The sequence below is a fragment of the Orcinus orca genome, chromosome 2, assembly GCF_937001465.1.
Source record: "Orcinus orca chromosome 2, mOrcOrc1.1, whole genome shotgun sequence".
In the NCBI taxonomy this organism is placed as follows: domain Eukaryota; kingdom Metazoa; phylum Chordata; class Mammalia; order Artiodactyla; family Delphinidae; genus Orcinus; species Orcinus orca.
The window spans coordinates 94,765,396-94,778,579 of record NC_064560.1 but is presented as its reverse complement, the minus strand read 5'-3'; the positions used below and the strand labels follow the sequence as shown (position 1 = coordinate 94,778,579).

General features: G+C 43.2%; 2 protein-coding genes across 4 annotated transcripts in view; both read right to left on the bottom strand.

Moving 5' to 3' along the window:
• The window catches only part of DAPK2 (death associated protein kinase 2), a 122,383-nt gene that overhangs the window by 72,383 nt on the left and 36,816 nt on the right, over positions 1 to 13,184 (bottom strand). The gene's annotated exons all lie outside the window — the stretch shown is intronic.
• Positions 10,400 to 11,768, bottom strand: LOC101288330 (heterogeneous nuclear ribonucleoprotein A1-like). The gene has a single exon (XM_049706207.1). It carries the CDS (start codon positions 11,563 to 11,565, stop codon positions 11,146 to 11,148), a length of 420 nt encoding a protein of 139 aa, XP_049562164.1. The 5' UTR covers positions 11,566 to 11,768; the 3' UTR covers positions 10,400 to 11,145.

Genomic DNA, 13,184 nt, shown 5'->3' with positions numbered 1-13,184 from the left:
CAGAGCCTCCGAATCAGCGGCTCCTTTAACCCCGTCCTGTCTGAGCAAAGAACAGACGCCCTCCGGCGACCTACACGCACAGGCGGGGCCAAATCCAAAGCTGAGCCCCTGGGAGCTGTGAGAACAAAGAAGAGAAAGGGAAATCTCTCCCAGCAGCCTCAGAAGCAGCGGATTAAAGCTCCACAATCAACTTGATATACCCTGCATCTGTGGAATACCTGAATAGTCAACGAATCATCCCAAATTAAGGAGCCCTGTGGATGAAAGGCTCTTGGTGCTGCAGCCAGGAGTCAGTGCTGTGCCTCTGAGGTGGGAGAGCCAACTTCAGGACACTGGTCCACAAGAGGCCTCCCTGCTGCACATAATATCAAACAGCAAAAATCTCCGAGAGATCTCCATCTCAACGCCAGCACCCAGCTTCACTCAACGACCAGCAAGCTACAGTGCTGGACATCCTATGCCAAACAACTAGCAAGACAGGAACACAACCCCACCCATTAGCAGAGAGGCTGCCCAAAATCATAATAAGTCTACAGACACCCCAAAACACACCACCAGACGTGGACCTGCGCACCAGAAAGACAAGATCCAGCCTCATCCACCAGAACACAGGCACTAGTACCCTCCACCAGGAAGCCGACACAACCCACTGAACCAACCTTAGCCACTGGGGACAGACACAAAAAACAACAGGAACTACGAACCTTCAGCCTGCAAAAAAGGAGACCACAAACACAGTAAGATAAGCAAAATGAAAAGACAGAAAAACACACAGCAGATGAAGGAGCAAGATAAAAACCCACCAGACCTAACAAATGAAGAGGAAATAGGCAGTCTACCGGAAAAAGAATTCAGAATAATGATAGTAAGGTTGATCCGAAATCTTGGAGATAGAATGGACAATAGAATGGACAAAATGCAAGAATCAGTTAACAAGGACCTAGAAGAACTAAAGATGAAACAGGCAACGATGAACAACACAATAAATGAAATTAAAAGTACTCTAGATGGGATCAATAGCAGAATAACTGAGGCAGAAGAACGGATAAGTGACCTGGAAGATAAAATAGTGGAAATAACTACTGCAGAGCAGAATAAAGAAAAAAGAATGAAAAGAACTGAGGACAGTCTCAGAGACCTCTGGGACAACATTAAACACACCAACATTCGAATTATAGGGGTTCCAGAAGAAGAAGAGAAAAAGAAAGGGACTGAGAAAATATTTGAAGAGATTATAGTTGAAAACTTCCCTAATATGGGAAAGGAAATAGTTAATCAAGTCCAGGAAGCACAGAGAGTCCCATACAGGATAAATCCAAGGAGAAATACGCCAAGACACGTATTAATCAAACTGTCAAAAATTAAATACAAAGAAAACATATTAAAAGCAGCAAGGGAAAAACAACAAATAACACACAAGGGAATCCCCATAAGGTTAACAGCTGATCTTTCAGCAGAAACTCTGCAAGCCAGAAGGGAGTGGCAGGACATATTGAAAGTGTTGAAGGAGAAAAACCTGCAACCAAGATTACTCTACCCAGCAAGGATCTCATTCAGATTTGATGGAGAAATTAAAACCTTTACAGACAAGCAAAAGCTGAGAGAGTTCAGCACCACCAAACCAGCTCTACAACAACTGCTAAAGGAACTTCTCTAGGCAAGAAACACAAAAGAAGGAAAAGACCTACAATAACAAACCCCAAACAATTAAGAAAATGGGAATGGGAACACACATATCGATAATTACCTTAAATGTAAATGGACTAAATGCTCCCACCAAAAGACACAGATTGGCTGAATGGATACAAAAACAAGACCCATATATTTGCTGTCTACAAGAGACCCACTTCAGACCTAGAGACACATACAGACTGAAAGTAAGGGGATGGAAAAAGGTATTTCATGCAAATGGAAACCAAAAGAAAGCTGGAGTAGCAATTCTCATATAAGTTATATATATATATATATATATATATATATATGTAGTTTGCTTGAGTGCAGTGTTTTTTGTTTTCTGTACTGAATTCATTAGCATGGGTCGGTATAAAATTTAGCATAGGTCAATATGTAATTTGTAAACTAATAAGGTCTTAAAAGTGAGGAATTAAGTCTTTTAAATTTAATTATTTATTGCAAAGAGCAGAATAGCATACATAAACAGGTGCCTAAGGAAAACTTGTATTCTAATATGGAACTCTCATGAACACCTTTTTTTTTTCTTCTAACGGTATGATAGTAGGCCATTTGATTATTTTTATGGCTTTAACTTTACAACAATGAAATATTCGTAAATTTTAAAAAGTATTTTTCTTTATTTGATGCGGGTGGGATACTGGAGAAATGAAAGGTCAAACATCTATTGAGGAATCCATACTTGTCTATATATTGTGTACTTTTATTTCAAGAACTGATTTAAAATTCCTAAAAGGATGCTATAATAAGTTATTATGCCATTTTACAGACTGAATTAAGTGAATTTCAGGGAGGTATGAAACTTGCCTAAGGCTATCCAGCTACCAAGCGGTAGAAGTGAGAATTAAATCCAGGTATACCTATAAAAAAAAATAAAAAAAAATAAAAAAAAAAAAAAAAGAAGGCGAGGGCAGCACCAGGGTATGGGGTTGTTAGTTTTATAGGGGTGAGTAATTTCATACGCTGATGAGTGGGAGGAGTATTCCAGCTATTTTGGGGAAGGGGTGGGGATTTCTAGGAATTGAGCCACCGCCCACTTTTTGACCTTTATGGTCATCCTTGGAACTGTCGTGGCACCTGTGGGTGTGTCGCTTAGCTTGCTGATGTGTTACAATGAGTGTATACTGAGGCTCAAGGTCTAGTGGAAGTAGACTCGTCCGCCATCTTGGACCTATTTTGTTCTAATCAGTTTATGTTGTGTCCTCGGGCTATGTAATTCTTTTAAAGGTTGTGCCCTGCCCCCTTTCCTCCTGTTTCATATTGAATATATAATATTTACCAGAGTATGTTTTAATAATTAATACATGATATATTGTATAATTAATTTATATATCATATATATAATGATATCTATAGGTATTTGTTCTAATAAGTCATTAAAAATAAATGAATATTCTTTTTCTTTCATTAAAAAAAAAAAAAAAAAAAAAAACAAGCCCTCTAGGGGAATTCCAATATCCACTAACATTTGAGAATCACTAGCATAAACACACAAGAGAATTATCTTGGTATACCAGAAAGTTCCTTCCACCTTTAAGGACTGCCTATGGACATAATTTTTTTTTTTCTTTTTTTTGCAGTATGCGGGCCTCTCACTGCTGTGGCCTCTCCCGATGTGGAGCACAGGCTCCGGACGCGCAGGCTCAGCGGCCATGGCTCACGGGCCCAGCCGCCCTGCGGCATGTGGGATCTTCCCGGACCGGGGCACGAACCCGTGTCCCCTGCATCGGCAGGCAGACTCTCAACCACTGCGCCACCAGGGAAGCCCCTATGGACATAATTTTTATCTCCTGTCTTCCTGTTTACTACTACTACTACTACTACTACCACCACCACCACCAAAATTAAAAACTGTAGTTAGGAAAATTGGCAGGGTACTTGACAACTGTTGTTGTTATTAGTATTACCAGTATTACTACTAGTACTAACAGCAGTTATCAACTGCTTAGTACTCTCTGCTCATCTTCCTAACTACAGTTTTCAGGAGCCAGAGGTTGAGTGGAGGATAAAATCTATGAGGCACGGGGTACAGGCATTCTTGACCCTTTCAGTATGACGATGTTCCCCACTTGGCTCTCAGTCTTAAACCAGTGGTTTTGCATCACTCCTAACCACAGAGGCCACCTTCAGGCAAAGGCTCCGCCTGCCTGCCTTCTCAATCATCTTTATTTTCAGTTTGTACTTTAATCACTCTAATCTCCTACAGGAGGTCTCTAATATGTATAAAATAGATAACTAATGAAAACCTGCTGTATAGCACTCCATTTTGCTGTACAGTAGAAACTAACACAATACTGTAAAACAACTATGAAACATAGGAGGAGGTCTGGCTCTAATTATAGCTTTGCACCCTCAGCTATGCCATGGGCAGCTAGTCACCTCCCATCTCTACACCTCCTTTTCCCTACCTGTAAAGTTAGAGAGTGAAGATGATCTCAAAAATTCCACCTACAAACATGAGTTTAGGAGAAAAATAACATTACAGCCTCATGGACACTTGAAGTCAGGGCTGTGGATGATGGAAATATCCAGTAGAGCACTGTCCAATGCAGTAGCCACTAGCCACATGTGAATCCTGAGCACTTGAAATGTGGCTACCATGACTGAGCAACCTATTGTAACTTTATTTAATTTTAATTACTTTAAACTTAAGTAGTCCCACGTGGCCGCTGGCTACTGCAGTGCACAGAGCAGCTCTAAGTGAATTCATGAAATGCAAGCCCTTTAGAACGAAGTGAAAAGAAAAAAACTAACTTCATCTTTCAGTTTTAAAACTCTTACATTTTTTTAAATTTTATTTTAATACAGCAGGCTCTTATTATTTATCTATTTTATACATAGTGCATATATGTCAATCCCAATCTCCCAATTCATCCCACCACCCCCCGGCTTTACCCCCTTGGTGTCCATACGTTTGTTCTCTACATCTGTGTCTCAACTTCTGCCCTGTAAACTGGTTCATCTGTACCATTTTTCTAGATTCCACATATATGCGTTAATATACGATATTTGTTTTTCTCTTTCTGACTTACTTCACGTTGTATGACAATCTCTAGGTCCATCCACGTCTCTACAAATGACCCAATTTCATTCCTTTTTATGGCTGAGTAATATTCCATTGTATATATGTACCAAATCTTCTTTATCCATTCATCTGTCAATGGACATTTAGGTTGCTTCCATGTCCTGGCTATTGTAAACAGTGCTGCAATGAACATTGGGGTGCATGTGTCTCTTTGAATTATGGTTTTCTCTGGGTATATGCCCAGGAGTGGGATTGCTGGGTCACATGGTAATTCTATCTTTAGTTTTTTAAAGCATCTCAATACTGTTCTCCATAGTGGCTGTACCAATTCACATCCCCACCAACAGTGCAAGAGGGTTCCCTTTTCTCCACACCCTCTCCAGCATTTGTTGTTTGTAGATTTTTTTTTTTTTTTTTTTTTTTTTGCCGTACGCGGGCCTCTCACTGTTGTGGCCTCTCCCTCTGCGGAGCACAGGCTCCAGACGCACAGGCTCAGCGGCCATGGCTCACAGGCCCAGCCGCTCCGCGGCATGTGGGATCCTCCCGGACCGGAGCACGAACCCGTGTCCCCTGCATCGGCAGGCGGACTCCCAACCACTGCGCCACCAGGGAAGCCCTGTTTGTAGATTTTTTGATGATGGATATTCTGACTGGTGTGAGGTGATACCTCATTGTAGTCTTGATTTGCATTTCTCTAATAATTAGTGATGTTGAGCATCTTTTCATGTGCCTCTTGGTCATCTGTATGTCTTCCTTGGAGAAATGTCTATTTAGGTCTTCTGCCCATTTTTGGATTGGGTTTTTTGTAAAATGCTTTCATTTAAATGGCAGGAACTCTGAGCACTCCTTGAAGTAGTCCCAGGAAGCAGTGTCCCTCTTCCTGAGTCCTCATCCCAGCCTTGCTACCAGCCAGCTTTGTGGGGAGCTAGGACTCCCTTCATCAACCTTAGCTCAATCTTACCTCTCTGTGCCCCAGTTCCTTCTGTAAAGTGCAAACCAGCCACTCTGACTTCCTCACGCAATTGTTAGGACACATGGCAAAGCCGTACCTCAAGGAACTTAAAAGTGCCAGCCTTTTTCACAGCAAAGGAAACCATCAACAAAACAAAAAGACAGCCTACGGAATGGGAGAAAATACTTGCAAATGATTTGACTGATAAGGAGTTAATATCCAAAATACATAAAAAGCTCATACAACTCTCTCTCTCTCTCTCTCTCTCTCTCTCTATATATATATACATATATATATATACACCTATTAAAAATGGCCAAAACACCTGAATAGACATTTTTCAGTTGGCCAACAGGTACATGAAAAGATGCTCAACACTGCTAATCATCAAAGAAATGCAAACCATCAAAGAAATGCAAATCAAAGCCACAGTGAGATATCACCTCACACCTGTCAGAGTGACTAGCATCAAAAAGTCTATAAATAACAAACGTTGGTGAGGGTGTGGGGAAAAGGGAACGCTCATATACTGTTGGTGGGAATGTAAACTGGTGCGGCCACCATGGAGAACAGTATGGAGGGTTCTCAAAAAACTAAAAACAGAACTACAGATCCAGCAATTCTACTCCTAGGTATATATACAATGAAAACAGAAACACTAATTCGAAAAGTTACATGCACCCCAAAGTTCATAGCAGCGTTATTTATAATAGCCAATACATAGAAGCAACCTATGTGTCCGTCGACAGATGAACAGATAAAGAAGATGTGGTATATATATATATATATATATATATATATATATACACAATGGAATATTACTCAGCCACAAAACAGAATAAAATAATACCATTTGCAGCAACATGGATGGACCTAGAGATTATCATATTAATTGAAGTCAGACAGAGAAATACAAATATCATATGACATCACTTACATGTGGAATCTAAAAAACTGATACAAAGGAACTTATTTACAAAACAGAAACAGACTTACAGACATAGGAAACAAATTTATGGTTATCAAAGGGGAAGGTGGGGAGGGATAAATTAGGAGTTTGGAATTAACATATATACAAACTACTACATATAAAATAGATAAACAAGAAGGTTCTACTGCATAGCACAAGGAACTATATTCAATATCCTGTAATAAACTATAATGGAAAAGAATTTGAAAAAGAATATATATATACACACACACACATATATATAACTGAATCATTTTGCTGTACACCAGAAACTAACACAACATTGTAAATCAACTGTACTTCGATAAAATAAAATAAAATACAAAAAAAATGAAATTTTGCCATTTGCAAAAACATGGATGGACTTGGAGGGCATTATGCTTAGTGAAATAAGTCAGATAGAGAAAGACAAATACTGTGTGATCTCACTTATATGTGGAATCTAAAAAATAAAACAAACAAGTGAATATAACAAAACAGAAAGAGACTCACAGACATAGGGAACAAACTAGTGGTCACCACTGAGGAGAGGGAAGGGAGAAGGGATAAAATAAGAATAGGGGATTAAGAGGTACAAACTACTATGTATAAAAGAAATAAGCTACAAGAATATATTGTACAGCACAGGGAATATAGCCAATATTTTATAATAACTTTAAATTGAGTATAATCTAAAAAATATTGAATCACTATGTTATACACCTGAAACTAATATAGTACTATAAATCAACTATACGTCAGTTAAGAAAAAAAAAAAAGAAAGAAAATTGTCAGCAAACACATGTTACTGTCATCACCCAGCACTGCTGTAGTGACCTTCCTGAAGCCTCAGTAAATGGCCCTTTAACCAGTGGGAGGCTGAGGAGAGGGTACGGATACCGTGGTCAGGGGCAAGTGTAAGGGAGAAAGTTTCAGGCAGCCAAAAATTCAAACATTCATCAGACATGCGACAAAATATTCTACGTGGCTTACATGCATTCAATAAATGTGATAAATCAATCAGCCAACGATTCCACTTTCCAGAATTTATCTAACAATTATACTGGTATGAGTGTGGCACTGGAGCCTGTCTTTTTTACTGCAGAATCTTCAGTGTCTAGAACCATACTTGGCAGACAGGAGGTGAGTAAATGAGGTATGCAGATGTATATACAAGGATGTGCATTGTAGTAACAACCTCAATGTCACCGGTTAAATTCATTATGGTCCATCCATAGTTGGTCTATGCAGCTGTTAAAAAGAACATCACACACACACACACACACACACACACACACACACACACACACACACACACGGATCTGGGAAAATGCACAAGATTAAAAACTCAAATTGCAGAACAACATTCTGATCCCACCTACGTGCACAGGCTGATCCAATCATCTACATTTAAAAAAATACAGAACGTGCATATGTATGGCTGTGTATGCACAGATAGTTTCTGGAAGGATATATGGAAACTTAATAATGGTCCCTTCTGAGGCCTGGGGCTAGAAAGATTCAGGAGGATGGGGGAGGAAACTTTTCAGTGCACTATTCGATTTTTTTTTTTTTTATCCACTAGTTTTCTTTTTCAACTATTAAAGTTAACCTGATCATGTCACCTGGCCGATAAATATATTCCCCGAGAAAATGAGAGGGCAATGTTTACAATGTAACGTAATTGGGGAAAACAGGATACAAATTATATCTCCGGTGTCATCATAATGGCAAACAGACAAAAAGAAAGCACGGAAGCAAAACCATTTTTAGACCCTATAAGGCCTGAGGCCCTTGCCACCCCTACCCCCAGACAATCCACAAGGTGGCAACCAGATCACTGAGGAGACAAATCACTTCCACAGCCAGAGTGCAGGAAGCAGTCACAGTGACACTGCAAACGTCCTGAGGAGTGAGACAGGTCCTACCCTTCATTCTGAGGGAATACAGAGCGGAGTGAGCCCGCCTTAACTCTGCCTCAGGGCTGAGACCTTGTCCTTCCTTACCGAGATTTTAGACATTGAGTCTGTGTGATCTTGAAAGGCAGAAAACTGGCAGCTTAAAGGGCACTAGGTGCCTTTAAGACTTAGTAATTGGGCAGAAAGGTGAAACCAGGCATAGGGCTTCCCAGCAGCTGAGATGTCTCTGAATTACTTGCAGCAGCTCTATGGAAGCATATCCCTTAAGAAAACAGAAGTGTCCGCTGGGAAAAGGGGCAAGAAAAAGTAAAGAACCTGAGGGCTGGAAGGCCTTGAGATAGCAGCTAGCCCAGCGCTTGCACTGCTAGGAAAGGAACTGAGGCCCAGATAAGAATGCATTCCTTCCAAAACAACTGCAGACCCAGGAAGAGGGGCGCTGTCGAGTGACCAGAGTTATAAGTTTCCTGGCGGCAACTGGGAAAGCAAGCTAGGTTTGAGAAATTATCCATTCTGGAAAAATACAGTTGTCTGCACATGACATGGAAGCCACAGGAAACAAAGGTCCAGCCCCTGTAAGTGTTCCAACCTGACGTGAATAAATCATGATACCATCGTGAGTGGGTAGAGATCTCCCGCCTCAGGACTAATTAGTCATCGCACTTAACAAATCCCAACCTTCTTTGGGTGTGACTGGAAGCTTTGCCAGAAAGAAACACCTTCAAGCCAGGGTTCTGACCCAGAGGCTTGGCTGCCTGAGTCCTCCCTGGAGGTGCAGTGACTCCGGTCAAGTGTTCATTTACTTCATTTTCCTCTAACCAAGGGCTCCAAGATGGCCTTCCTGCATCCCAGAGCACCTGACCCTTGGGAAGTGGGGTTATCTCCAAGACTGCTTACAGAGGAAAGTGTGATCCATCCTGCAGTCTGCTGTTCTAGTACTACCTGAGGAGACAGCGGTGCTGCGGGCAGACGTGGAGGAGTGAGTATCTCCGACCCTCCCTCAGGCATGGGGAAAAACTTCCTGCCGCATCACACACCATCCTTCAGAGACCTGAGGGCTGTTGGGACAATCATCCAACGTTCAATCTAAAAGGGAGCTTTGATTGTATCTAACAGTCCAACACTCTGGTTTCCAGAGGAAGAAATGAGAACACAGGAAGTGAGTGACTTGTTCAAAGCCACCAGATAATTTAGGAACAAATCACTCCCTCCTGGGTTTTCATTTCTTCTTCTGGAAACCCAGTGTTGGATTATTAAATACTCTCGAAGGTCCCTTTCAGGTTGAACACTGTGTGATTGTCCCAACAGCTCTCAGGTCTCTGAAGGAGACTTCAGGTCCTGGGCGAGGCCAGGAGCCCAAAACACTTTCCTACGCCAGGTGAGCAGCCAATGGTATTTACCAATATGTACTGAATATTTACCAAAGACCACAGGCAAGGTACCACGGGGGAGCTGACGTCTAACTGAAAAAACAGATCTGATCCCTCAGAAAAGTCAAGACCATTAAATAAAAACAAGATGTGCCACCTTTGAGGAAGGAGAGAGAAATTACCAGACAAGCAAGGGGCATGGAGAAAGGAAGCATCCTAACAGGAGGTGGGCAGGAGAGGATGAGGTGATGTGGGCAGAAGAGCAGAGCAGGTCCCTGCAGGGTGGTGAGGCGGCAGGAGAGGGCACCACATGGTCAGGGACCTGTGCCAGCTGCGGTCTTGCAGGAGACCACAGCCTGGCTGACCCACGGGGCCCTGCCCTGCCAAGGACACACTCTCTCCTGCCTATGCCATGCACGACAAGGACAGTATGTCCCAGGTGGGAATTACTGCTCCAAAGTTCAAAAGCAGCCAACTCCAGGGTTCTATGAGCTCTTTTTTTTTTTTTCCCCAAATTAAATGCATTTTATTTTGAAAAAGTCCATTCACAAAATTGAATGATTAATTCGAGCTGCATAGCAGCTAATGACTACTGCATGGCAGTGAAAATGAAGTGCACAGTGGCTCAGATAAAGGTCCTCATAAGGACGCTCCCTTTAGCCATGAGCTTGAACTGGAATTTTGTTTTTTAAGAGTTGATAAGCCTGTCGTAGCACACTCCTCCCTGGCAGTAATCAGAACCTTCTGCCACTGCCGTAGCTACTGCTGCTGCTGGAACCACCAAAGCCACCTTGGTTTCGGGGTTTGGCAAAGTATGGGCCTCCACCACCATAGGGGCCAGAACTTCTGCCTCCAAAGTTTCCTCCTTTCATGGGTCCAAAATTTGGAGTTTGATTGTTGTAACTGCCAGAATCATTGTAGCTTCCACCACCTCCAAAATTGCTTCCATCATTACCAAATCCATTATAGCCATCCCCACTGCCACCATATCCCCCAGCACCACGGCTGCCACCAAAGCCACCTCGACCACTGAAGTTTCCTCCATGACCACCACCAAAGTTTCCAGAACCGCTTCGACCTCTTTGGCTGGATGAGGCACCAGCCATCTCTTGCTGAGACAGGGCTTTCCTTACTTCACAGTTGTAGCCATTCACAGTGTGGTATTTCTGCATGACAATCTTGTCTACAGAGTCATGGTCATCAAAGGTTCCAAAAGCAAAGCCTCTCTTTTTGTGACTGCCTCAGTCAGTCATGATTTCAATCACTTCAGTTTTCCCATACTGTTCAAAACAATCTCTTAGGTGATGTTCTTCAGTGTCTTCTTTAATGCCACCAACAGAAATCTTTTTCACAGTGAAGTGGGCACCAGGTCTTTGAGAATCTTCTCTGGAGACGGCCCTCTTTGGTTCCACCACTCTTCCATCCACCTCGTGTGGCCTTGCATTCATGGCCGCATCTACCTCCTCCACAGCGGCATATGTGACAAACCCGAAGCCTCTGGAGCACCTAGTGTTTGGATCCCTCGTTACCACACAGTCTGTGAGCGTTCTCCACGGCTCACAGTGGCTCCTCAGACTGTCATCACTTGTTTCAAAGCTCAAACCTCTGATGAAGAGCTTCCGCAGCTGTTCGGGCTCTTTGGGAGACTCTGACTTAGACATGACGGCAGTGGAGGGGGCGGGGAGAGGTCAACGACGCTTACTAGGCAGCATCCACGGGCAGAAAGGCTCTATGAGCTCTTAATACGGGGTCCTCCCACTGCTGGTCTACAGGGGGCCAAGACCCACTTACCATAAGGCTCAGAAAGAGCCTTTGAAGGTTGCACCTTGAAGGTCGTCTCATCTTCTACAGAGGCTGGCTCTGCTGGGCCCAAGGTTGCACCTTGAAGGTTGTTTCATCTTCTACAGAGGCTGGCTCTGCTGGGCCCGGGACAGTCTTGGGTTGCTTGCATCTCCCTGTGCCCAGGGAGCCTGCATTCCAACACAATGGCAGGTCCACATCATAAACTGGATGCAAACCCCCCTGCCTTTCCTGGTCTGGAGTCAGAAAACCTTGGTTCAGCTTCTGATGCTGCCTCTTCCTAGCTGTGTGACCAGGTCACTTAACGTCTCTGAGTCCTCATTTTCTCTTCTGTAAAATAGGGTTAATTGTCCCTGCCTATCTAGAAATGTAGCCACAAGAATTGAATGAGATAATGTATGTGAATGTTCTTCATGAACTGTAAAGTTCTGTACAAATGTAGGTGATTATTACGATTATCATTATTATGTCAAAAAACAGATACTCACATTGGTGTGAGCCTCAGAGAAACCCAGACTCCTGGGCCAGAAGGAGAATACAGATGCCACGACTCCTTTCAATTTTGGTAACTTTGAAGCCTTCTCCATCAAATTTCAAAATCCTATATGGTTTTGTCAGGAAGCCAAATACGTTCTAGCCACAACGCTGGAGAACCACAAGATAAGCCATTTCCATAACGGGTGCTGCTGGGCTGTAATCAACTCAGCTGCTTGGGCCAAAAACATAGTTTTTTAAAAACACCACATACCACAATTCAGCCCCTCCCCCAAAACTCACATCCTTTCTCCTAAGAAAACAAAATAAGTGGAGACCAACTTTAACTGATGAACTTCAACTCTGAGGCATTCCTTCTCAGAAGGCAAGCCTTCCCGGGTGAAGGGGGCAGACGAAGCGTTCTCCAGGTAGGTTACAGTACAGAGATTTCCAGAGGAGCTGGGCGAGGAAGTGAGGCTCCTGGCCAGTCCCAAGGGCTGTGAGGACAGGATCTTTGGGCCCAAAGAGGCGATTGGTCAGACTCAGAAATTAGCTCTAGCGAGCCAACTACAAAGCTAAACCACCATGAGACTCTTTTACTGGTTGTTTTAATTAACCAGGTACAAAGTAGGCCTACAGACCACTTTCTCCTCCTCCACAGGCCCTGACTGTGCAGCCCCAAACTTCAACTGCCCCCCAACAAATGACCTCCCCCATCGCACAAGGGATGATGAGGATGAAGGGCCGTTTGGACTGGCCAGAAGGAACCTCAAAGAAGGCTCACCTGTCCCATGGTTCTTGTGGCCCCAGTGGCCCCACTGGGTGGCCCCAGGGCCGAGGAGGGCAGATGGACCCAGTCCTGGGGTCAGGGCTGGCACACAAGGATGCTACCTGTAGCTACTCGCAGATGATTTACGCCTGGGGCTGCGTCTTCCTCCAAAGACCTTCAGTCGTGGATGGAGACTGCATGCATCTTGCTAGCTCAGGCTCCCTTTGCAGGTGTCTG